The sequence below is a fragment of the Cricetulus griseus genome, chromosome 3 (assembly GCF_003668045.3).
Source record: "Cricetulus griseus strain 17A/GY chromosome 3, alternate assembly CriGri-PICRH-1.0, whole genome shotgun sequence".
Taxonomy (NCBI): Eukaryota; Metazoa; Chordata; class Mammalia; order Rodentia; family Cricetidae; genus Cricetulus; species Cricetulus griseus.
Window position 1 is genome coordinate 277,259,075 of NC_048596.1, and position 26,038 is coordinate 277,285,112.

General features: G+C 43.1%; 1 protein-coding gene across 2 annotated transcripts in view; it reads right to left on the minus strand.

Annotated features, from left to right (window-relative positions):
• Positions 1 to 26,038, minus strand: part of Gkap1 (G kinase anchoring protein 1) — a 36,470-nt gene that overhangs the window by 7,336 nt on the left and 3,096 nt on the right. Inside the window, exons 1-7 of one of the 2 annotated variants that reach the window (XM_027409725.2) lie at positions 22,845 to 22,973; positions 21,283 to 21,528; positions 20,682 to 20,828; positions 18,120 to 18,197; positions 14,479 to 14,602; positions 8,868 to 8,890; positions 1,080 to 1,232 (exon numbers count right to left, since the gene is read on the minus strand). In XM_027409725.2, the coding sequence (XP_027265526.1) occupies positions 1,080 to 1,232; positions 8,868 to 8,890; positions 14,479 to 14,602; positions 18,120 to 18,197; positions 20,682 to 20,828; positions 21,283 to 21,498 (741 nt within the window). In that variant the 5' untranslated portion in view covers positions 21,499 to 21,528; positions 22,845 to 22,973. Of the gene's footprint in view, positions 1 to 1,079; positions 1,233 to 8,867; positions 8,891 to 14,478; positions 14,603 to 18,119; positions 18,198 to 20,681; positions 20,829 to 21,282; positions 21,529 to 22,844; positions 22,974 to 26,038 lie in introns of those variants that run through there. The other variant, XM_027409724.2, reaches the window with a different exon arrangement.

The following is a 26,038-nucleotide window of genomic DNA, read 5'->3' on the forward strand; positions in this document are numbered from 1 at the left end:
CGAGGCCAGCCAGGTCTACAGAGAGTGCTCCAGGACAGCGAGAGCTGTTACACAGAGAAACCCTGTCTGGAAAAACATGGAAAAGAATTACTATAGCATAAGTCATGTCCATCAGCTAGCTTCAGGCTTAAGATACTGACACAGTGTTTTTCAAATGGTTTTACCAGTCTTCATTCTGCCTAGCCTGCTACACCTTCCTGTCTCCTTGCAATTCTTATCCAGCCCCATGCATACTCTTCATGTTCCTTCAACTTTTTAGACTGCAATAAAATTACTAAATGAGTTTATTCTGCTCAAAAATTTCCTAAAATTCTTTGCTGTCTGTCTATTGACTAAATTACAAATTAGGCTTTGAATATCCCATAATCCTTTCCAATCTACTCATTAAACTTACACAACATCCTCCTTTAATTACTCTGGCTTCTATTTCACTCTGTCCATATTTTGACTGAAGAATTCTAGTTTCTTCATCCTCATCTTTGCATGCTCAGATCCCTCTCCCCTGTTATCTTCCAACTCAAATGTTAATTTCTCTCCTGAAACCCATCATAATGTCCAGTCTTATTAAACTAACGAGCCTATGTTTTGTATGCACAAGTCTTTTATCTATATAAAACAATTATCTATTAAATATATATTGTGCACATATACTGTTAAGTATTTTAAATTGTGATTTCTAACTCTTGATAATCATAGAAGAAAGGAAACAGCCATGTTCCAGTGAGGTCGAGCAGATGAGCTGCAACACTAACATTTTCATAATATTTTATTTCAACATCTGTTCTCTTTCCATTACATCCATGTCATTCCGTGCCCTAATGCCACCTCGTCATCTAGTTATACTTACATACTCATACTCCTGAGAGTGCAGGGCCTGAGAGACAAGACTGCACAAACCCATAGTCACTAGAGAATTAACTGCACACACACACACACACACACTCTTTGCAGAATGGTGAGTAACATAGTATCCTAAAACTGTCATGGTATACAAATAGAGTTGAAGCCTGCCATTTACATTTCTTTAAAAAGAAAAAGAAAACTTCACTGTGATTTTAGGAGACTGTTATTTTACATGCCTGGTTGTGCTCGGGAGCAGGACAATGGTCTGTTCCGTTATACTCTGTAAGTTGGTCTCTTCTTTTTTCTCTAATAAGAATCTTGTGAACATCGTCTTCCAGTCTATTGAAGAATCCCCCATCATGTGATAAAGTCTGAGAAGAATTCGATTCCTGTCAAAATAAATCTTGACTTACTATCATCCCACACAAACACGCATACTAACCCTGTGAGTCACTAGAAGGACAGTGAAAGGGAACGGTTGCTAGGAGACACCTTGTCTCTGGAAGAGAAGCAGGAGACACACACTTGCAGGTGTCTTCTTCTTTCTCCTTCATGTGACTGCTGTTCTCAGAGCAGCAGACTGGTTTGGGACTTGTGGCCCTCCTGCCTCAGCTCCTCACATGCTGGAACCAGGGCTCTGTAGTATCATGGGAGGGCACTGTTTGCCTTTTAAATTTTTACTATGCACACACCACACAGTTCACCTTGTTAGCATGTGAAGGTCCCAGGAAGAGTTGTCTGTCACCACAAACAGCTTTACACTCTCCTCATTCTGCACTCATCAGCAGCCAGTCTGTCACCGACGCTCTTCTCTGCCCTAGGCAACACTCATTTTCTGTCTCTGTGGACTCATCTATTCTGACATTTCATATAAACAGAATAATTGTGTTTTCTGTCTCATACTTTGATCCATCAATATGTTTAGAGGGTCCTGCCATGTGACGACAGGGATTGTTGCTTCATTTTTATTACCAAGTAATACCCATTTTACATTGTATTTCTCTTGTCACTGGTGGACCGACATCATGTGTTTATGGACAGTGTATAATCCTTTTTGAGAAATGTTAACTTAAACCCTTGCTCATTTTTCTGTTTTTGTTTTTGTTTTTTTGTTTTTCGAGACAGGGTTTCTCTGTGTAGCTTTGGAGCCTATCCTGGCACTCGCTCTGGAGACCAGGCTGGCCTCCAACTCACAGAGATCCACCTGCCTCTGCCTCCCGAGTGCTGGGATTAAAGGCGTGTGCCACCAACGCCCGGCTCCCTTGCTCATTTTTAACTGAGTTACTTGCTTACTCACTTTCGAGTTATAAGGATTCTGTCTTTTGGCTAGAGACATGGACCCACGGTTAAGAGTGTGCACCGTTCTTGCAGAAGGCTTGAGTTCAGTTCCCAGCACCCACTTCAGGTGACTCGTAACAGCCTATAACTCCAGCTCCAGGGGATCAGACACTATCTCCTGGCCTCTGCTCGCAAGTGCACAGACCTGTCCCTTAGACATGTCCCCCAGACATATGCATTTACAATAAATACAGATCTAAAAAAATAATCTATGTATTCTAAAAAGCTAAGCATGGTGACAAATGCCTATAATCCCAGTTGGTGATAGGGGGGCCAGAAAGATCTGTCCTGCTGAGGACATGTGACTTTGTGAATCTCTTCTGTCCCCTCCCATTCTCAAGTCTGAGAATAAGATGGTCTGACACCCCCTCAATAAGGTGAAGAGCTACTGAGGAGGACACTGGACACTGACTTTTGGCCCCCACAAACACACACATGCACAAACACAGATATGTACACACACAAAACTTACATATTTTACATCAGCATCTCATCAAATAGTATTTGCAAATATTTTCTCTCATTCTAAGGACTGCCTTAGCAAGGTTTTCATGCCTTCTATGTAACACATACGTTTTAGTTGCTTTTTTGTTTTTAACTAGGGACTGAGTTCAGGATTTCTTTACTTCCTGTTTCCTTCAAAGAGTTTCTGGGCTCCAGCTCTAACATTTAGCAAACCTTTCAACTTAGATCTGCCTTTGTGGTGTTGGGACTCAAAGCTAGGCATGGCCTTGCTGATGTCAGTAGTGGGTCCTTGACCACAGGAGCTGCAACTCCAGCCTGCCATTTCCAACGCTCTGTCCAAGCAATCTCCCAGCCTCTCAAGGAGCTGGGATGCAGGTGCACACGCTGCTGCTGCATTTCAGGTTTTACATGCGCTCCTGTGATCTACTCTGAGTTAGTTTCTGTGTATGGGGTGCAGAAGGCACCCCAATGTATTCCTCTGCATAGAGATATCTAACATTTATTCAAGGAGAAGACTATTTGTCCATTCTGAATTATCTTGGCACTCATACTCAAAAGTCAAGCAAATACAAATATCAGGGTTTACTTCTGAACTCTTAATTCCTTCAACCTCTATGCTCATTCTCAAGACTCAATTCTCAGTAGAAAACTGACTTGATTACTATAGCTTTCTATCTGCATTGTTGCACATTGCATTTAGAAGTCATTTGGATACCAGGCAGTGGTGGTGCATATCTGAGTTCTAGGGAGTTCTAGGACAGCCAGGGCTACACAGAGAAACCCTGTCTCAACTCCCCTCCCCAGCGAAAAAAGCCATTTTGACAAAAACTGTGTGTTACAAGCATTCTTCCCACCAGCCTGGTCCCACAGCCACCTTAGCCCCAAACAAATACACAGACGCTAGTTATGAAACTGTTGGCCGGTGGCTTGGGCTTCTTACTGGCTAGCTCTGTCTTAATTATTAACCCATAACTACTAGTCTGTGTATTTCTCTTTTTTTGAGACAGGGTTTCTCTGTGTAGCTTTGGAGCCTATCCTGGCACTCGCTCTGGAGACCAGGCTGGCCTCCAACTCACAGAGATCCGCCTGCCTCTGCCTCCCGAGTGCTGGGGTTAAAGGCGTGTGCCACCAATGCACATGATCTTATTTTACCAGAGAACACCTGACTCGTGTCCCCTCTTCCCGGACTCACATGTCAACTCCTCTCTGCCTACACTTCCCAGAATTCTCCATGTCTCCTAGCCCCACCTATCTTCCTGCCTGGCCAATCAGTGTTTTATTCATCAGCCAATAAGAGAAACATATACAGAATAACATCTCCCATCAACTGTGCATACAAATAAAGACACTATACTAAAGAGATGTGATTTTAACACCAACTATCCAATTACTTAAACTTAGAGACTTTACACATTCTCTAATAGAAATAGGATTTTTTCCTCATTATTAAGCACAGAGACTGAAGAAATTGCCCCCCTGTCCTCACAGTTCTTCCCTCCATCCCACACCCTTAGGCTACAGTACAGAGTTTTATCATGTTCGACTATATATTTTTTTATTGTGTATAGTGTTCTGTCTGCATGTGCACCCGTGTGCATGCCAGAAGATGGCACCAGATCTCATTATAGATGGTTGTGAGCCAACATGTGGTTGCTGGGAATTGAACTCAGGACCTTTGGAAGAGCAGTCAGTGCTCTTAACCTCTGAGCCATCTCTCCAGCCCCATGTTCGACTATATTTGTAAACATTAATACCTCCATAACACTTCAGAAAGTAAAATGTCTGAATGAAGATTTACTTGGATCAATACAAACTAGAGCATGAAATACCTGTGGAGAGCTTCATGTCCTGCAGAGCACAGACACACTGCTTTACCTGAGTCACATGAACACCAGGAGAGGCTGACAGAGCTTCAAGACTTGGATGCCCAGGAGCCACCGCCAAGTGGCATAGACATAATTACAAGTACTGCTTCCTGAGCCACTCCCACTATAGTCTGGTAAGACCTCATTTAAAGCACAGGACAGTGCTGATCTTCCATGCAAGGAGCAGCAGGCTGACCAACTTCTGGACTCACACCAGCCAGTGGCCCTGTTGACTGACTGGGTTTTTGAGAGAGATCTCACTGTTCACTCTGCAGCTCTGGTGGGCCTTGGATTCCCAGAGACTCACACCTCTATGCTGAGGTCAAGGGCCTTGGATTCCCAGAGACTCACACCTCTATGCTGAGGTCAAGGGCTTTGGATTCCCAGAGACTCACACCTCTATGCTGAGATCAAGGGCACACATCATGCTGACCACCTTCTGATTGCTACTCTTCTTACCAGAGCTGCTATCCCCAAAACAATTTTAGCCCCTCAGTATTCTGAATGACACACACATAAAACACATGTAGAACAGGCAAGAGCTGCAAAGACTGTTAACGATGATAACACAATTTTGACAAACACAAGAAAGCATATTCATTAGTCATCATGAAAATAAAACTGAAATTCAATGAGATACACTGTAGTCCCACTAGAGACAGTATTAGGTGCTAGCGAGGATATGTAAAGCTAGAACTTCTCACATACCACTGGTGGGAGTAGTAAATGGCACATTCACTCTTAAACAACATGACAGGCTCCTAACATTCCAACAGTTTCAACCAGGTCTCCTGGTACCGCTGAAGCAGGGGGAGCAGCAGGTCAAGGCTTGCCTGGGATACAGAGTTCAAGGCCAGCCTGGATAATGTAGTAAGAGCATGTTTGAAAAGCTAAAGGCCTTCACACTTTGTAACTTAGTAAAATGCTTGCCTAGCTGCTCAAGGCCCTGGGTCAATGCCCAGAACATTACAAAGAGGCAAATATTTTCAACCCCTACCTCTGCAAAAAAAGAAAAAATATACTACATAGTCTAGCAATTTCAGCACCAGAGAGAAGTTAAAAACACAGAACCACATAAATATTATCAATAGTTTATAACTGAATATAAAACATGTCCACAGTGTTCAGCAATAAAGCTGAATGAACTATTACTTGTTTGTTTGAGACAGGGTCTCATCTGTAGCCCAGAAACTATATAGACCAGGATGGCCTTGCCTCCTCAGTGTTGGGATACAGTGTGCAACTATGTTTAGCTGGATGAACTACTGATACATGCCACAACACCATCAGCCTGAAAACACTATACCCGGGGAAAAGGCCAATCATCAAAGAACACACAAAGTCTGTTCACAGGTTACCAGAAAATACAAATCTGTAGAAAACAAACACAAAATAGTCACTGCCAGGGACTCAAGAGGGGAGTAGAAGGGAACTCTGGGGGGGTTAATGGGCAATTCTAAATCTAGACTGTAATTATGGTCATATAACTCCTTAAATGCACTACAAACGGGGCTGGGAGTTTAGCTCAGTGGTTAAACAATTGTTTAATGTATCTGAGAGGCCGGGTTTGATTCTCTATCTGTGTTCACACTTTGTTATATACATGAAATGGTAAATGTGATACAAAGTGTGTAACTCAATAAAGCTGTCATTTGAAATTGTGTTGTTGACTTAGGGGGAGTGTGGTGGGGGAAGAAGCCAGAGAACCTGTTTACTGCAAGAGTTAGTGCTCTTCTGTCACGCGGATCCCAGGGATTGCACTAGGATCCTCAGGCTTGGCAGCAAGTGCTTCCCCACGAGCCACTTTGCCAGTCAGTAAACTTCGAGCAAAAGAGCCACCTGTGACCTTGCTTCTCTTGAAACTAGAGCATGACCTACCTGTGCCTTCCTGCACCCTTTGTAATCCTCCACACCAACTTCCTGCCTCCTCCAAGCAGCCACGACCCTGACTTCAGTGTCCGTCACTTCCACCGTGTTATTAAGCAAACAGCAGTAAACAACAAAACTTCATTCTGTTGTTTTATTTCACCTGTGTAATTCTTGGCTTAGGCATTTTGCAATAGGGACACCATGCATAACCTGAATGAGGCCTGCCCATTACAGCTGGCAATCTCTCAAGTCTCTTCTAACAGACTTCTTCTATCTTTCCACAACCACTTTTTCTTCACAGTCTTGCCAGAGAGACCAGGTGAGTTGTTGGACAAAAAATCCACCCCCCAGATTTTCTGAGAATCAACACAGGGCCTTATTTATGTGGACAAATACTCCACCATTAGCAACATCTGCAGCTGCTCAAACGTTTCCTTCAGGTTGGTCTCACAGACACTCTGAGCCCTGAAACTCATGTAGCATAGATGCCCTCATAAGGCTTGACTTATATTTAGGTTAAGCACTGTTTTTGAGCACAAAAGTTGTATTATTACTTCATAAAGCTCTGTGTTACCACCCTAAAATAAGTATTCTACTAAAGATAAACATCTGGATTTATTCTAGATACATAAATCTTGGGTAAGATCAAGAGTAAGCCAGGTCATTGTACACACAAATACCAACATTTATGTATATGGTTCCCAGGTGGTCACATATGTAAGCTTCTCTAGAGCAGGTGGATCTGGGATGCCTGCACAATCTTACCTTGTATGTATTTGTGTGTATTTGTGGAGTGCTTCTGCACATGTGTGCAGCAGTCAGAACTAGACATCAAGCATCCTTCTTTGTCACTTCCCCCCTATCCCTTAAGGCAGGCTCTCTCTCTGATCCTTAAGCTTGTATCATCTCAGCTATAATCAGGCCAGCAGGTCCAGCAATCCTCCTGTTCCTACCCGTCTCAGAGCTGGGATTACAGGATAAGCACAGCACTCATGACATATGAACTCATGTGTGAACTGCAACACTCCACCACTGATCATTCTCCAGCCTAAAATTTTCTTATTTCTGAGGGTTCCATGTAACCTCTTAATGTCCAGCTTTATAATTTAAAGATCTCTTTTTCAAAAGATTTATTTATTATTTATATGTATAGTATTCTGCATCTATGTATGCCTGCATACCAGAAGAGGGCACCAGATCTCATTATAGATGGCTGTGAGCCACCATGTGGTTGCTGGGACGTGACCTCAGGACCTCTGGAAGAACAGTCAGTGCTCTTAACCTCTAAGCCATCTCTCCAGCCCTAATTTAAAGATCTCTTAATGCACTACAACACACAATCTTCACAATGGTCCATCTCCACCTGCTACCCCACCCTCAACTAGTCAAGTGTTTGTAATGTATTCCAAGAAGAAGTCACCTCAAATTAACTATCACAGATGACCCTAGTTGGTTCTTTCCTTCCACCACTTGGGTCTCAAGGATCGGATTCAGGTTGTCAGGTGCTTGACAGCAAGCACCTTCATGTGCTGAACCATCTTGCTAGCCTTGCCCTCCCCACCCCCACCCCTGGATTTTTCTGTTGTTTTGGCTTTTAGTCACAGGGTCTTGCCCTGAACCAAAATCTCCTGCCTTTGCCTCCCAAGTGTGAGATTTGTAAACATGTGTCATCACATCTAGAAGGATGAGCATTTTTATAGATTATTTTTTTTCTGTGTACCACATACAGGGTGGCACATGAACCATGCCATATGCAGAGGTGAGGGGAAAAAAAAAAAACGGTAGGGGTCAGGTCTCCTCTACCACATGGGTCCCAAAGGTGGACGGCACCTATGGAACAACATCTGCACTTGTTTCTGTCCTCCACACAAGAGTGTGCACACACACACACACACACACACCACACTTGCATACACCTGTGCACACACAACCTTGTACACACATGCATGAACACCTGTGCACACAGAGCCAGGCACACACACTTCTCAACACCCACCCGTGTGCACACATGCCTTCCCCAACACAAAACAATGAACACATTACAAATATAAAAATTAGCACCAGGCAGTGGTGTCTCACTACCTTTAGTCCCAGCACTTGGGAGGTACAGGCTGGTGGATCTCTGAATTTGAGGCCATCCTGGTCTATAGAGTAAGTTCCAGAATAGCCAGAACTACATGGAGAAACCCTTTTTTGAAAAATAATGATAATGATACAAAAATTAAAATACAGATTTGGAGGCTAAATCACTTCTTTGAATTTTAAGCTTATAAGACACAAATTAGTTTATTAATGCCAAATGAAACTGTAGTTTATGCAAATAATCACTTTTATTCTACTGTATTTATATCCTTATAATACCAGAAACATGAGTTTAGTCAAGACAAACCTTTAAGTGCCATGTCTCTAGAAAAAGACTTACTGCTAATCATATAGTACTATTCTTCAGTGTTTTCTAGACTATAGGACAATCACAGTAAAACTTACCTCTGTCTTTTTACTAGTATGATCTGTAAATGAAAAAAGAAAAGTTTTACTGGAAAGAATTAACTAGAAATATTTTAACATGTAAAAAAAGAAGTATCTGAAAGAATGTTAACATTGTGAAGAGTTACAAACATAATTTTCTAAGATTCACATCTGATTTACTTTCAGGCTTGTTCAGCTCAGGGATTACATCTTATATCCTAGTAGATGCCACCACACCAAGAGATGTTATTAGATTTTAAATATGTGAGATTTATATATGACTCAGTTACCTGGCTTCATTTATTTTCCAGGAGACAGAAATTTGAGGAGATACATCTATGTACAAAATCAAATCACAGATTTGATGTTCTGATTACTATCTTTGTCGAATGAAATAAAAAATACGATAGCAATTTATGTCCTTAAAAGCTATTTGCTATATTATTTTAAGATACTCATAGTGATTTAATTATACTGTAACACAATCCTTAGCATATTTTCATACATATTTATAGATGTCTATTCATAGAATTTAACAATGGAACAATAACAGATAAAACACACCATGGACAAGAAACTCCCACATGGCCCTCTAGTCAGGAGTGACTGAGAGCCATTCAAAGGAGGGAACAGTTGAATCCAAAGTGTAGGCAGGACTAAATACTGGAATTTAGGGGTGAGCGTCATAATAAGTACTTGCATTTAAGTCAGGGTGATCAGGACATGTAAGTACTCAACACTGCTCTTGTATACAAACAGTTATCCCTCCAGAGAAGAACCTGACTGTCATTTTCTACATCATCTGTTCATTAGAACAAGTATAATACACGGTCAATATCAAAGCCCTAATTAACATCAAACTACCAAATGATCATTCTTCTGGTCTGTTCTCAGTAGCATGATATCATCCAAGAGAAAAACATAGCTGTGATCATCACAAAGTATGTAGCTGACGTTTGCTATACTCGCAGTGCAGTTAGTAAGTGTGCTCACACCCTGAGACACTAAACACACAGGAGGACATGTATTCTGTAGTAAGTGTGCTCACACCCTGAGACACTAAACACACAGGAGGACATGTATTCTGTGGTAAGTGTGCTCACACCCTGAGACACTAAACACACAGGAGGACATGTATTCTGTGGTAAGTGTGCTCACACCCTGAGACACTAAACACACAGGAGGACATGTATTCTGTGGTAAGTGTGCTCACACCCTGAGACACTAAACACACAGGAGGACATGTATTCTGTGGTAAGTGTGCTCACACCCTGAGACACTAAACACACAGGAGGACATGTATTCTGTGGTAAGTGTGCTCACACCCTGAGACACTAAACACACAGGAGGACAAGTATTCTGTAGTAAGTGTGCTCACACCCTGAGACACTAAACACACAGGAGGACATGTATTCTGTAGTAAGTGTGCTCACACCCTCAGACACTAAACACACAGGAGGACATGTATTCTGTAGTAAGTGTGCTCACACCCTCAGACACTAAACACACAGGAGGACAAGTATTCTGTAGTAAGTGTGCTCACACCCTCAGACACTAAACACACAGGAGGACATGTATTCTGTAGTAAGTGTGCTCACACCCTCAGACACTAAACACACAGGAGGACATGTATTCTGTAGTAAGTGTGCTCACACCCTGAGACACTAAACACACAGGAGGACATGTATTCTGTAGTAAGTGTGCTCACACCCTGAGACACTAAACACACAGGAGGACATGTATTCTGTGGTAAGTGTGCTCACACCCTCAGACACTAAACACACAGGAGGACATGTATTCTGTAGTAAGTGTGCTCACACCCTCAGACACTAAACACACAGGAGGACAAGTATTCTGTAGTAAGTGTGCTCACACCCTGAGACACTAAACACACAGGAGGACATGTATTCTGTAGTAAGTGTGCTCACACCCTGAGACACTAAACACACAGGAGGACATGTATTCTGTGGTAAGTGTGCTCACACCCTCAGACACTAAACACACAGGAGGACATGTATTCTGTAGTAAGTGTGCTCACACCCTCAGACACTAAACACACAGGAGGACATGTATTCTGTCTCCTGGATCCCAGGCTGACTTCCAAGTCATTATGCCTCTGAGGATGAAACTCAACTTCTTACCTCCCTGCCTCCATCGCTTCAATGCTAGAATTACAAGCGTGTCCTACAGAGCTCAGTGTGGGGGCTAGGAATCAAATTCAGGCTTCCTCCATGGTTACTAAGTGTCCTACCTCCCCAGTCCATGGTAAGATATAATAAAATTTAAGAGACATGTCCCACTGATTAAGAGCACTGGCTGCTCTTGCAGAGGACCTGGATTAGATTCCCAGCACCCACATGGTGGCTCACAGCTGCCTGTAATGTCTGTTCCAGGGGATCTGATGTCCTTCTCTGACTTCCACAGGAACCAGCACACATGTGGTGAATAGATATATATCTAGGAAAAAACATTCTTACAATAAAAATAAAGATATATATTATATATATTTTAAATTTACAAAACTAAAAAATGTATTATCTTATTCTATGTGCATGGGTGGGTGTTTTGCCCGCATGTATGTATGTGCACCATGTCTGAGTGGTGCTCAATGAGGCCAGAAGAGGGCATCGGATTCCCTGAACTGTAGTGACAGACAGTTGTGGGTGCTGACTTAACTGCTGAGCCATCTCCATAGCCCCAACATTTATTGTGTAGAAAATTCTTCTTGAGCCAGGCAGGGGTGGGGCACACCTTCAAACCCAGCACTCAGGAAGCAGAGGCAGGCAGATCTCTGTGAATTCAAGGCCAGCCTGGTCTCCAGGGCGAGTGCCAGGACAGGTTCCAAAGCTACACAGAGAAACCCTGTCTGGACAAACAAAACAAAACAAAGAAAAAATTAAGTTCTTTTTGGTAAACTTGGATATTTTACTTTAATGTGCATGGTTCATCCCTATATCAAGGAACTTACTTAGATGACAGAAAACCTTTCTTCATTTTTAGGATTTTTATGTGTATGTGCGTGTTGTGTGTGTCCATCCACATGTGCGCAGGTGCCAGCAGAGACCACTAGAGGGAGTCAGAGTTGACATTGGAGTTATAGTAGTTGGGAGCTGCTTGCACAAACAGCACAAACAGCCATGATTCTAACTAGTATAGGCAGGGCACTGGTTAATAAAATTCCCTGTAGTGAAAGTGAGTTCCAATAGACCGGATAATACAAAAGATACTAGTCACATGGAGCTACTGAGCACCCGGTGTGTGCCTAACGCTAGTAAGAAACTGCATTTGTAGTTATTCATCCCCACACATGGACAGCAGCTGCTGGACTGTGTATCAGTTCCTGTATTATAAACAGCTTCCAGATCTGTTTGCGCTTTGCTATTTGACAGTACAACAATACCATCTCATTCTAAAATTTGTATTTTCATCTTCTAAAATATAACAAAGAGGTGACCAATAATTGCTAAAACCAAAAGAAGTTATTTCAAGGCTACTATAAACTCAACCAGGTAGGATGGTAATACATTTTTGTTTTATTTGAAAGGTCTTGCAATGCAGTCCAAACTAGCGTGGAACCATATCTTCCTGCCTCAGCCTCCCGTGATCTGGGACTACAGCCATGCACTACCATGTTAGAAATACCATACTTAATTCCTCAAAAAGTAAAAATGTCAAATCTTACTTTTAGTTTCTAGAAAAGGGACAAATTCAGAAATATAACAAGGTTAATTTTCACTAAGTTTTACAGTGTCTCACTGACTTGTTTAATTTTTAAGCCCTCAAATAGTTATTTCTAAACAGACTTCTGCTTTAAATTTTTGCCACTGTAAAATTCAAGTTAAGTATAACTATCACTGGGGAATTATTATGCAATGAGATTTGATTTTAAGCTTCTGCCCTGCTTGGGAAACAACCTAATAGCCCGCCATGAACAATCCAAGCTCTGGAAACACATTATACTTCCTGCTCTAAGAAACTTTCACCAAAAGCCTGGGAAGATGGTGGTGAGTGTCTGTGAGACCAGGAGTTTGGGGGCAGAATGGTTACAATACAGAGTGCCAAAGAGACAGAAATGGGATCTCAAGCACAGCCAGTGTCACACGCTAAGGTGGCCGCTGTCAGGGAAGCACCGTGGCGGGCACCTGGTACAATGTGACCCTCAGAATGAATGTGTGCAGTGCCAGATTCAGGAGGCTCAACTCAACGCCAAGGAAGAAACAACACCACAGCAGACCTCAAGCACATGCTACAATGGGCACAGGGATCTGAAACTGAGAAACAGCCACAGTGCACCATTCCCTTCCCATGCCAGTGCCTGGGGGACAGGTGATCTGACCAAGAGCCAGGGACTATGGTACTAGAACTCAGCCCCCTTAATCCACCAGCACAAGGGTGCAGCTCGGCAGCAGCATCTACAGAGGAAGCACAAGGTCAGGAGAGCCGCACCATTCACCTTGTAAGGAACTTGCCTTCCCCCCAATCATAAGCCCAAAATGAGACCCACATAAAATAAATGTACAACAGTGGGGAGCACCTGAGACTAAAAACTGAAGGTCACACACAAACAACGACACTCAAAATCCACAGCCGAAGATCCCCTTGGACACCACCCACAAGCTGACAGCTTCTTTGTACCAGAGAACAAGGATGACCAGGTTCCTGAATTGCCAAAAATACATCAGAACGCCTCTTTAAAAAACAATCAAGAAAATCCAAATAAAGAGATAAAGGACTTTAAGACCTATACAAGAAAATTATTGAATTGATTCAACAGCTAGACAAGAAAGTTACAGAGTGGATGATACAATCACTAACTTAGAGGAAAAATTTCCTAGAGGGAAGAGGGAGACAGATGCCTGCAGTTCTGGAAGCCCTGCAAGGCCTGTCCTGAGGTGACATACACAGCAGAAGTGGTTTAGATAGAGCCGCCTGCAGGTTACACAGTGATATTCAGGGTGCAGTGTTTGTGAGCTGCTGGAGTGGCTTTGGTGATGCAGCTTTCAAAGACTCACCTGTGTCCCTACAAGCGACCTCTCCCCCATGCTTCTGTAAGGAAGCCCAATGAACTCACTGGTCCAGCAAGCTAGACTTGAAGGCAGCTGTCTTCCTGGTCTGCTGTTGGTGCCCTCTCCTGATTGAACAGACCCTTGCCCTCATCTCCTCAGGAGGTTACACAGCACTTTCTCTCTGGCCCTTCTGTCTTCTACCATTTGAGCAGCAGGCACTGACAGATTCTGACACCTCGACACCGAACTTTCTCATCTCCAGAACCATGAGCCAGTGCACTTGTGTTTGTTGGAAATTACCTGACACAGCAGTACAAAATGAACTCACACAGGCTTATATTTTTATACTCTACATGGTAATCAAGCCAAACCAAAATCAGTGAAGGACTCCTAACTATAAAAGACTCAGCTGGTAGATTCTTGGGCAGTATAAGCAGCTTCTGGTCTGATCCCCAGCACCACATAAACTAGACATGGAACACCCGTGCCTGTGATCTTGAGGCAAAGGCAGGAGGAGGACCCTCGGTATGAAGTCAGCCTGGGGTACAAGAGTCCACATCTAAGAAGAGACAAAAAGACAAGTTAACACAGCGCTGGTGTAGCAAGGGTTGCACATACTTTACCTTCACACTGAAAATCTTTTAGGGACACTGTGAGAGGTTTGTCTTTTCCCTGCTGGTTCTTTCTTTTATCTTTTTTATTTATAACTTTTGACTGAGTTGAAGCATTTTCAGCATTTTCATAATCCTAAAAAGAATTACCAACAGTAATTAAGTTTGGTTTATAAAGCATAACATCAACTCCTCAATATGTTTCTTAATGTTTTACTTTTAAAAATTAAAGGCAAATAAAAAACTGAAAACTTAGGCCAGCCAAAATGTATGAAAATTCCTATATAGTTACTGTTCATCTTCTCAACTGAAAACATTAAAGTAAAAATACAGACTGATTTGTAAACCTCCCCTACTGACAACTTATTATTCTTTCCTTCAAGACTAAATTTAAGAGAATAATCTACAGTTTCCAGTCTCATTCCCTGAACTGGGTTATTCTGTTGTTCTGACAATAACATTAAGATCAGCTTTCTCCTAACGACCAAATCTAAAAGACAGTATTTTTTAACCAACTCTTGTTTTTTAAAGATGTTTTTATTTTTACATGTAGGGGTGTTGCCTAAACCCTTGTCTGGTACCCAAGGAGGTCAGAAGGGGGTATTGGATCCCTTGGAACTGGAGTTACAGGTGTTGTGAGCTGCCATGCGGGTGCTGGGAATGGAACTCTGGTCCTCCGGAAGAGCAGCTAGTGCTCTTAACCACTGAACCAGCCCCCAACTCCATACATTAAAAAAAAATGGTTTTCTCTATCCACTGTAATGACTCAAGTATCCATTGTTTCTTTTCCCAACCCTCCTAGTAAGAACATGGCTGTTATCCAGGCTACCCATTCTTAACTACTCTTATATGCTCTTCAATATCCAAGTTTCCCCCTTTTCACTAACGATTTCTCTATGTGCAGACATCAGCTGCAGTGCTCAACACCCTCTGCCACACAGTGCTTATTCTTCAACCAACAACCCTGGCTTCCCACATGGTCCTCTACTATGTGCTTGGCTCTACTGCCCTCTGCACAGCTGTCAGTTAGAACCCACATCTTATATGCAAATGAGCCACTCAGTTAGTTACTAGGTCTTGCTGAGTTTATTTCCTAAGGATCTCTTTGCCCTTTGTATTTCTGTCATTTCCTTTCTCTTCTTTTGCTTGGACAGTGAGTCTCTAATTTCACCTAATTTCAGGTGACATCAACTTAAAAGAAACAGCAGTACCTTAGGAGAAGGCACGCCCAGGTGTGTTTAGACGCCTCTCCTCCCAATCCATACTCAAGCTTCCCCGATCACTCACTCAATTTCACACGGAGCACTTTCTCACACATTAGCACATCATCCCTGAGGGTACCTACTGCTTGGTGAGCACTGGCACACCCAGTGAGACTTTGCGAAGTCCTCTTGACAGGCACTGAGAAGCTGCTGCTGCTCTGCTCTCAGCACTAGTGGGGGATCATTTGCGTGTCTCTTGAACTAAGCACAGGGCTGAGACTGTCTTTACCTTCATGTGCTAAGGAACAGTTCTCCCATTTGATAAGCACCTGGTGCGTGCCCAATGGAAAAGGACAGAAAACAGCATCCCTCATTTCCTCTTTTCTGTGTTTGAGACATGAGTTCGTTTTGTGGCCCAATCTGGATTAGTACACACTATGCAATCCAACTTTATACAGCCCCAGCTGGCCTGATGCTGTGACATCCTCCTGGTTTTGCCTCATCAGTGCTGGGATTATAGACGTGAGCCAGCAAATGACCCAGACTTTCATTATTTGTTATACAAATTCACAGGTGAGGCTAATCTCAGGGCGGGGACCGGGTAGACATGGACCAGGTGGTATTAGCTGTGCAAGTGTGAGCACTGGCACTCATCCCCAGCCTCGTGTAAAGTAAGAACAACTGGAGCAGCACTGAGTTCCTGGGATCCCAGAGCTGGGGGAAGGGCAGGCAGGAGCAGCCCTGGGGCTTGCCAGCTGCCAATCTAGTGGAGTCTGTGAGCTCCAGCTTTAATAGAGACCCTGTCACAAAATAAGATGGAGAGAGACGGAAGAAGACACGCAGTGCTGATTTCTGGCCTCCCCACCCATGTGCCTGCATGCCTGCACACACACACACACACACACACACACACTTATGGTTATTTGATTGAAATACTGAATTGTAAACTCCATGAACACACTAACAATTATACAAAACTGCCTTTACATTCAAAAATAACACTTCCATTCTCTGAGAGTCATTACTGTCTGACAAAATCCATGCTTTGGTGCTGGGTCTGTGAATTTAGCAAGAAAACTGGCTGGGATCATGACATTTCATCCACACCATTTGTTCCACTCCTGAACAGCTCATCATTTTAGCTTCAGAACAACAACATACACCCAACAATGGGCAATCGTTACAGTATGGTAATATTCTATAACTTAAAATCTTATGCATTAATTCAGAAATAAAGGAGTACCTTGCCAAATATAACCTTCAAGCCCATGTAAGTGGTTCAATCACAGTGAAGTGTGTTGTATTCACTTTTATACTAGCTTGGATTTTTATCTAAGTGGACACCTAACCATTTTGGTTACAATCATTCTTTTGTTTTTTGGCTGCAAGTGCACTCTACACATTATGCCTGTGTCTCACCTCCGGAGACCAGGGAGGGTGTCAGATCCCCTGGGCCTGGAGCTCCCTGTGGGTGCTGGGAATTGAACCTGAGTCCTATGGAAGGACAGCAGTGCTCTTAAGCTCTGAGCCATCTTTCCAAGCCCTGTTTTTGGTCATAATTGTTTCAATTACTTAGTATACAAGGAATAAGGACATGGGAAATAAAGTATACAGGGTACATAGGCCACCTGACTGACAATTTCTTTTTTTTTTCAGAGAAATCATCTGCTGTGGTTTCTATTCCTGTCTTCCTTTCTCCTGGGATAGAGGCACCAGTGGACTGTGGCACAGCCAAAAAGACTGTAATCATGACAGGGGGCATTAAGTTATAACGCGAATGAACTCGTGAACAACAAAAATCCTAATAAATGTTACCAATATGTCTCATAAACCAAATCTCACAATTGACCACGGGAACTGGAACCCAGTTACTTTTCACATACTCTCCCTCTGGTCAGAGATGCACAATGGCCAGTGCTAATGGCAGTCAGTCCTGGGGTGAGCTCTGTCTGTACTGCACGCTTCTCCGGCAGGAAGCCTTTCAGTGGCTCCTGTGCCCTGCAGCGCTCCCATCTCCTTAATTCTTAAGTCTACCTTTGAGGAGGGAGCAGCACTAGTGAGTGGACCAGGGCCTCATGTGTGCTAATCATACCCTTGTCCACTGAGCACCCCTTAGATCCCTAAATGGGCTTATATTCTATGTTCATTTAAAATGAACACAAATCATCTGGCATTAACTTCATTTCTTTTGTTTGCTTCATCTTGCTTGGAGAAACTAGACATTCCAAGTCATCAGACAAAGTGTGGCTCACCTTTTCTGTCCCTCACGATCTGAGGAAGGAATCCTATCATGGATTTCTAGGGCAAACTTTATTTTTTGTAGTTCCAGGGTCTAATACCAAATTACATCCCAGCCCTAAAGGAGAAATTTTATATACATCCAGGAAGGACTGACCTGAGCTTTGGCCACTTAAAAGTTTTAAATGTTTACATTGGTAAATATCTAAGTACCTGTTTGTGCTCTTCATATTCTAATTTACTCAGCAACAATGCCTTCTCAAGATCAGCTTCAAACATTTCAGATGTCAGCTAAAAAAAGTTTCAGAATAAACAGTTTTATACCATACTCTCAAAATAACCTTGATATATGATAATACACACAGGAAAAGAAAAAGAATGCACTTTAAATGAAAAGTTATCACTTCTCCAAACTTATCTAACCATGCTATCCTAGGAACCTGTATTGTATAAAAGTGTAACTCCTAATTTTTGAAATTTCTATTTCCTTTTTCATTGCTATTTTGAGTTCATATTTGTGTCTATATATGCTACAGATGTCTGTTTCTTCTCTCACAAACCCCTCACTTAATACTTCAAACAAACTATTCCGATATCCCCTGATTCAGCAGGACACCTGAGATTCCCACTACTCTGACACAGTACCACACCAACACCCAAGCTGAACTACCCCAGACACAGAAGTGAGCCAGGTCTTTCTGTTCTTGTAGGCATTGCCTTCAGATACCTCAAGAAAGGTTTAACCACCTGATATCAGTCTGCAGTGTGGTGTCTGCCAGCTCTGGCCTCTGAGTGTTCCAGATAAAAGAGTATCTTAACTAGAAAACTGTTAATATTGAATTCTACAAATTAAACTTTTCTTTCTAACTGAAATCACCCTTTTGAAAGTATCTCATCTAATCTTATGCTGAGACAAAAACAGCAAAACAAGTTGGCTTTACACAGAAAAGCACTAACATAAAAATACAATGAGAATTAAAATGACAAATGAGAGTAGTAGCGAGAATTCTTCTTGGTCGTAATAATAAAAACTCAGAGACAGATATTGGGGTTAAAGCTGAAGATCAGAGAAGCAAAGCGGCCAGTCACTAGAGAGTTCTTGCCTCTACCAACACTCAGACCGAAACGGTGATCCTGTCCTCAGACTGCATCTCCAGACTGCATCTGTCTCCACCAAACCTCAGACTGCACTGAGCTCCTGTCTCCTCCCACCTTATATTCCTCCCTAGTGCTGGCATTAAAGGCGTGGGATCCCAAGTGCTGAGATCATCTTTGTGTCAGCTGTTTCTCATTTAGACTGGATCAATTTCATGTAGCTCAGGGTGGCCTTGAATTAACAGAGAGATCCGCCTGCCTCTGTCACCCAAGTGCTGGGATTAAAGGTGTGCACCACCACTGCCTGGCCTCTAGGACTAACTAGTGTGGCTAGCTTTGCACACTGATCTTCAGGCAAGCTGTATTTGTTAGATCATAAACAAAATATCACCACAAAGAGTACATGCAAGGATCTAAGTAAGTTACAGTAAACTGCATCTTCTAAACAATAATCTATAAAAACTGAGATGAACTCAATTCAAATGAACTGTTATCAGGAAATAGCACTTTACAATTTAATTACAGGAGATGGAGAGGCAGCTCAGTAAGCACTGGCTGCTCTTGCAGAGGACCCACGTTAGACTCCCAGCACCCACATGGCTGCTCACGGCCATCTGTAACTCTAGTTCCAGGGGCTCTGGCACCCTCTTCTGACCTCTGCAAGCACTAGGCACACATGTGGGGCACACACATGCATTCAGGGAAAACTCCATAAACATTAAAACAATCATTATATAATGAAAATAATAATAAAGTAAAAACAGGATTTATGTATGTTAGTCACATAAAAAGAATATATAAATCAATATCTAAAATATGATGATCTTAACAAAAAAGTAAAAAATTTACTCTGAACAAAGCTGGTCAATTTGCATTAAAATCCTTTTTTTGTTTGTTTGTTTGTTTTTGTTTTTCGAGACAGGGTTTCTCTGTGTAGCTTTGGAGCCTATCCTGGCACTTGCTCTGGAGACTAGGCTGGCCTCGAACTCATAGAGATCCGTCTGTCTCTGCCTCCCGAGTGCTGGGATTAAAGGCATGTGCCACCAACGCCCAGCCTGAGCTTCCACTATTAATGATAAGTCTCCATGTCATTTTTTGTGAGCCCGACTATACTATGTATAGTTTAGCTGTTCCAGAACTCACTACACAGACCAGATTGGTCTTGGCATAGAAATGAAACTTAAAAGTGTAAAACAAACAAACAAAACAACAAGGAAAACAAAACCATCGCTCTCCCTGGAATCTGCCTTTAACTTAAGACTTTCTCATTGTGCAGGCACGTGGCCTAAAGCATGATAAGAAGCAAAGACAGTCCTTCAAAAATTTGAAGTAAGTTGATTATATTTCTCTATGTTCCTCACACTCTTTTCATTTGTAAACAGTAAATGAATTAAAAAACAAAACAAGGAAACACAAAAACCAGGGCCAGGGTTGTAGCTCAAGGGCAGAGCACATGCTACACATACCCTAACTCTGGGTTTGATTCCCAGAACCCACAAACATACATTCAACTGCTTTGCACTGACAGATCTAACATACAATACACACACTAGCCGCAGCCTCTGGTCAAAGCCGCACCTGTGAGCCATCCAACACTAACAGCTGTTTAGAACACCAGAGACAGGACTCAGAGTGCTGCCATCTTAAAGCTCCACAGACTCAAGAGACAAAGCAAGGTACCTGTTCATCCCTCTGTCTCCACTCCTGCCAGTTTTCTTCCCGAGACTCCTTCTGTGCTGGGGTTGGCAAGGGAAGCTGCTCTTGTTGGACATTGCAAATGGCGTGGGAGGATTTCTGGGGAATTTTCTTAAAAGCAAGATTCCTGAGCTATAAAATAAGCACAAAATATATTAAATTCAATGCACCAATGCTAATGATTTTAATTTTAAAATTACTTATCATCTAAATACTCATTATATTAACTTATAATCTTAAGTAAAATTTATGGGTTTTATTTGTCTTTACTTATAAATTTATTAATTTGTTCATTTCACAAAGTCTCACTACCCTGTCCAGGCTGGCTCAAGGAACCCGTCAGCTCAGTCTCTGAAAAGCTGGGGCTCCAGGCACGGGCTGCCTACTTTTGAGACTTATGTTTTAACTTAAGAACACGAACACACAAGCTGCTCTGGGGTAAGTGTTCACTGCATTTGGGTGCAGGTGGCTGTGTGTTCACCAAGTAGCTCTGCTCCAGAGATGGGTCACAACGCTGGCTGGACCAGTGTGGCTACATCGTGTGCTCACAGTCTTAGGGAGACAGACAAAGAACTCCAACAGCTACCTCATTTGCTTCACTCTGTTGCTGTTCCTTCTTTTTTCTTCTTTTCTCTCTCTTTTTTTCATTTGTAGTTGATTTGTTTCCCAAAGTTTGAGACTTCCCATTATTCCGGCCTTTGCCTTTTCCGGGCTCAGAATCAGAACCACTGCCACTGTCAACTTGTAACAGGGCAAACCGAGAGGCAGTAGTGAGAACAGAGCTAAGGACTGCTGAAGCCATGGTTCAGATGGCTTTCTACAGCAGCACCTCCTGCGGGCAGGGAGAAGAGGAGACGATGAGAAAACACGACATGCGTTGCTCCTGACATCAGATTTGGTAGTGTCTGGATTTGTACCCACATTTCATTGGCATTAACATATTTTTAACTTAAGTAAACAACATAAAATTAAGATGTGGGTTTTATTTATCTCATTGGTAACAATCACACACCATGCTCATTCCCACATCTGATTTTACCATCCTTGACTTTGCTTCTCTGTAAATGCTTCTGTGGTGTGCATGTACACACGCACAGGGAAGTCCTAAAGCACTGTGGGCCGCCGTGGAAGAGGAGGAGCAGAACTTTCCATTATACACAGAGACCCGCACTGCAGCTACGTTTATCATGGACTTCCAAGAAAACAAAAGAACATTCTTACATTCAAAATGCTCAAGTTTGATTATAAAGACTGAGACCTGACAACTAATTTAAAAAATAAAGAGCTTACATTCCCTCATACACAGAATTCATGCCTAGTATGGTCAACTTTGGCTAAAGCCTATGGCTGATGAGATCATAGGCCCTGGGGGACTTACTACTGTTGTTTTGCTGAAAAGGCATGACAAACCACCTCGATCAGTACTGCTCTTAGCCTTGGAGAGGGAATCTTTTGTTTAGAATGGAGTGTAGTTAATAATTGGCCAAAATGCTGAGAGTAAGTGACTTATATGCTCAGTGCATGCAGGAGCTGAGCCCTCAGTGACCAGAAAAGGGCACCGGGTCCCCTAGAACTGCTGCACAGATGGTTGTGGGCCCTGTGTGTGTGGTGAAAACCAAGCCTGTGTCCTCTGCAAGGGCTGTTAAGTGCTCTTACCCACTGAAGCAATTCTTTAACCTGAGATACCAGCTTTAAGCGACTCCATGTTCTCTTTCCCCTCCTAAATTCCTGGAAGCATATGCCACACTGGGATGGGGCTGGCTCTCTTAGCCAGATTTCAGAGACTCTGAAGTCACAGTGAGTTAACCCTTTAATAACCCCAGGAGGCATGTGGGTTAAAGTTGTGCTACTTTAAGCTCCTGGGATTTTCCGACTGTTACTGCAATATAACCTTAGCTTCATGGTGACATATTTTAAAGGCATTTCCTTTCCATTCTAGAATTGATAGCAAAACCACAAATTTTGTGCTTGGATTGTTCTATATGAGTTAAATGTTTACAAATATTTATTCTAAAACATTTCTCCAAGGCTCAGAGATTTCTTTCTATGGCATAAAGCAGTTTCCAGTTTATCTTCAGGTAAAGTTTCTTTCAGATCTCTGAGAGACCAAGAAAGCCCTAGGGAAGTAACCACCTCTGGGACAGTCACCTTCAGATGCATGGAGCCTCCTCTGGTGTTGGGTGGTTCCTGGTTCCTCCTACACGTGCTGTCCTGTCACCTTGGAAAGGCAGCTGGGATCACTGCAAGCCCTCGGCTGAGCCATGGAGCCACTGTGAGTTGGTGCTGCTATGCTGCAGTTGCCCCAGGAACAAGGCGCACAGCACAGGGAAGAGCAGCTCAGGAGTGGAAGCCCCATCTTCTATGAGCAGATTATAAGCAATTGCCTTAACCCTCTATGTGGTGATATGTTGTTTATGATTTAATAAAGCTTGCCTGAGGGTTCAGAGTGCAAAGCCAGCCAGTCATATAGCAAGGCAGTGGTGGCCATACCTTTAATCCCAGGACTCAGGAGACAGAGGTAGATGAATCTCTGTGAGTTCAAGGCCACCCAGAGCTACATGAATGTGAATCAGTTTAAAAAGAGGAACAGTTCACACAAAGGAGATCTCAGCACTTGGGATACAGGCCTTTAATCCCAGCACTAGGGAGGCATAAAAGACATGAGATTTAGTTTCCACAGAGGGAGAGGATTATAGTCTGAGGCTGGCTGGAGAGTAGTGCAGTGTGCACTGTACTCTGAGGACTTGTGGAGACAGGATCACCCATTTCGGGCAGAGGTAGAGGTAAGAGCGAGTGGCCTGGCTGCTTTGCTTTTCTGATTTTCAGCTTGAACCCCAATATCTGTCTCTGGGTTTTTATTATTCGTGTGACATCTTTACACTGACACTTTCCCGCCTTTGGTAGCTACATGCCATTTTAGTAGCACAAAAATTTATCTACAAGGTCATGCTTAGACAATGCAAACATATTGTCAACCAGAGCTTTGTCATCAGTTTAAAACAGCTGATGTTAGAAACTCTGAATAAATTTGAATTATTGAGTTTATACGAATTTAGTATTTAGTGCCTGTCTTGGTAACTTACAGTTCTATGTCTCCTGATAACAATTTTTTAAAAATATGAAAGTATTTCTTCCATTAGCTCTATATGTACACTCACAGGTCTCTTTCCAGTTTGAGACAGTAAGATGTCTTTTTCCTTTGTGTTAGAAAGGCTGATGTCAAAGAGCAGAGGTTACTAAGCCAAGAGCTCAGCCTGGAGGCCAGGGAGCTGAGTCAAGCCTGATCTGTTGTTCCTCAGAGTATACCCCCAAGCTACCCACTATCTTCCTCCTCTGCGAAATGGGGAGAGCAGCACCGATTCCCAGTAGGTCAGCACGTGTGAGCTGTGCACAGCGGCAGCATAAGCTCTTGAATGTCAGCACTTCCTGGTATATTTAGCTGTAATGTCTTGCATGAGTTAAATGCTCATAAATATCTATTCTAAGACACCTCTTGAAGAGGAGTTAGGACCTGGCACAACTAAAATGTAAGTACACATGACAATTCCATTGCAAAATATGTTCTGAAATTCAAACCAACACTTGCCCCATCTAGAAACTAATAAGGTTTTAACCTTTGAAATGAAAGAAAAAAGGTTTTAGGTTAAAAAAAAAAAAAAGTCGGTGGCGGCACACTCCTTTAATCCCAGCACTTGGGAGGGAGAGGCAGGTGGATCTCTGTGAGTTCGAGACCAGCCTGGTCTACAAGAGCAAGTTCCAGGACAGCCTCCAAAGCCACAGAGAAATCCTGTCTCGAACTCCCCCATACCCCCGACCCAAAAAAAAAGGTTTTAGCTATTAAGTAGGAATTGGGCAGTCAGTCAGCAAAGCTCCATCAAGACCTATTGAGTGCATGGCTCTACCTGAGACCAACAGCTACAGCTGGTCCTTTTTTTTGAGACAGGATTTGAATATGTAGCCCTGGCTATCCTGGAACTCATTTTGTAGACCAGGCTGGCCTCAAACTCAGAGAGATTCCCTGGCCTCTGCCTCCCCAGTGCGCCACCACTGCCCAGCAGGACTAGGTCTGTAGTATTTCCTGAATAAGTGACAATTACAAAAGGCAAATCACAAAGGGAACATTAGAATAAATCTTTGGACTGAGAAGAGCCAACAGTAACTGTCCACAAGACAAAGCACCCCGACTAAGAAGCTGTACCCCAGCAACAGCTCACATGTTAGTCACTTTAAGAGGGTTGGGTGCAAAGAGAGAAAAAAGCTCATGAGTAATGGTGACCCCTAGTTTGCTCAAGGCTAAGGGTCAAAAAAGGACAGGACAGTGGCAGTCACCTGAGCAATAATAAATTACTTTAAGCATGCTAAATTTTAATATAGTAAATATATTTAAGACAAAAAATGGTTCTACTTCGTCTTCTCAAGCTAAGTTCACGTGGTCCCTGTTCTTTTTGAAACCTGGATTCTCTCTAGGTATCTAACCCAGAGTAACCTCTGAGGCCCAGGCTGGCCTCCAGGCACTGGGATGATAGGTATGTTCTGTGACTCTGACTGTACTCAAGACCAACAGTGGTACATCCTCTACCTCAGCAGCTCACACAGACATCCCAGTTCCCATAGTTCACACCGACATCCCAGTTCCCACAGTTCACACAAACATCCCAGTTCCCACAGCTCACACAGACATCCCAGCTCCCACAGCTCACACAGACATCCCAGTTCCCACAGACATCCCAGTTCCCACAGTTCCCACAGACATCCCAGTTCACACAGCTCACACAGACATCCCAGTTCCCACAGTTCACACAGACATCCCAGTTCCCACAGTTCACACAGACATCCCAGTTCCCACAGTTCCCACAGACATTCCAGTTCACACAGACATCCCAGTTCTCACAGCTCACACAGACATCCCAGTTCCCACAGCTCACACAGACATCCCAGCTCCCACAGCTCACACAGACATTCCAGTTCACACAGACATCCCAGCTCCCACAGCTCACACAGACATCCCAGCTCCCACAGCTCACACAGACATCCCAGCTCCCACAGCTCACACAGACATCCCAGCTCCCACAGCTCACACAGACATCCCAGCTCCCACAGCTCACACAGACATCCCAGCTCCCACAGACATCCCAGGTCCCACAGCTCACACAGACATCCCAGTTCCCACAGCTCACACAGACATTCCAGTTCACACAGACATCCCAGCTCCCACAGCTCACACAGACATCCCAGCTCCCACAGCTCACACAGACATCCCAGCTCCCACAGCTCACACAGACATCCCAGTTCACACAGTTCACACAGACATCCCAGTTCCCACAGTTCACACAGACATCCCA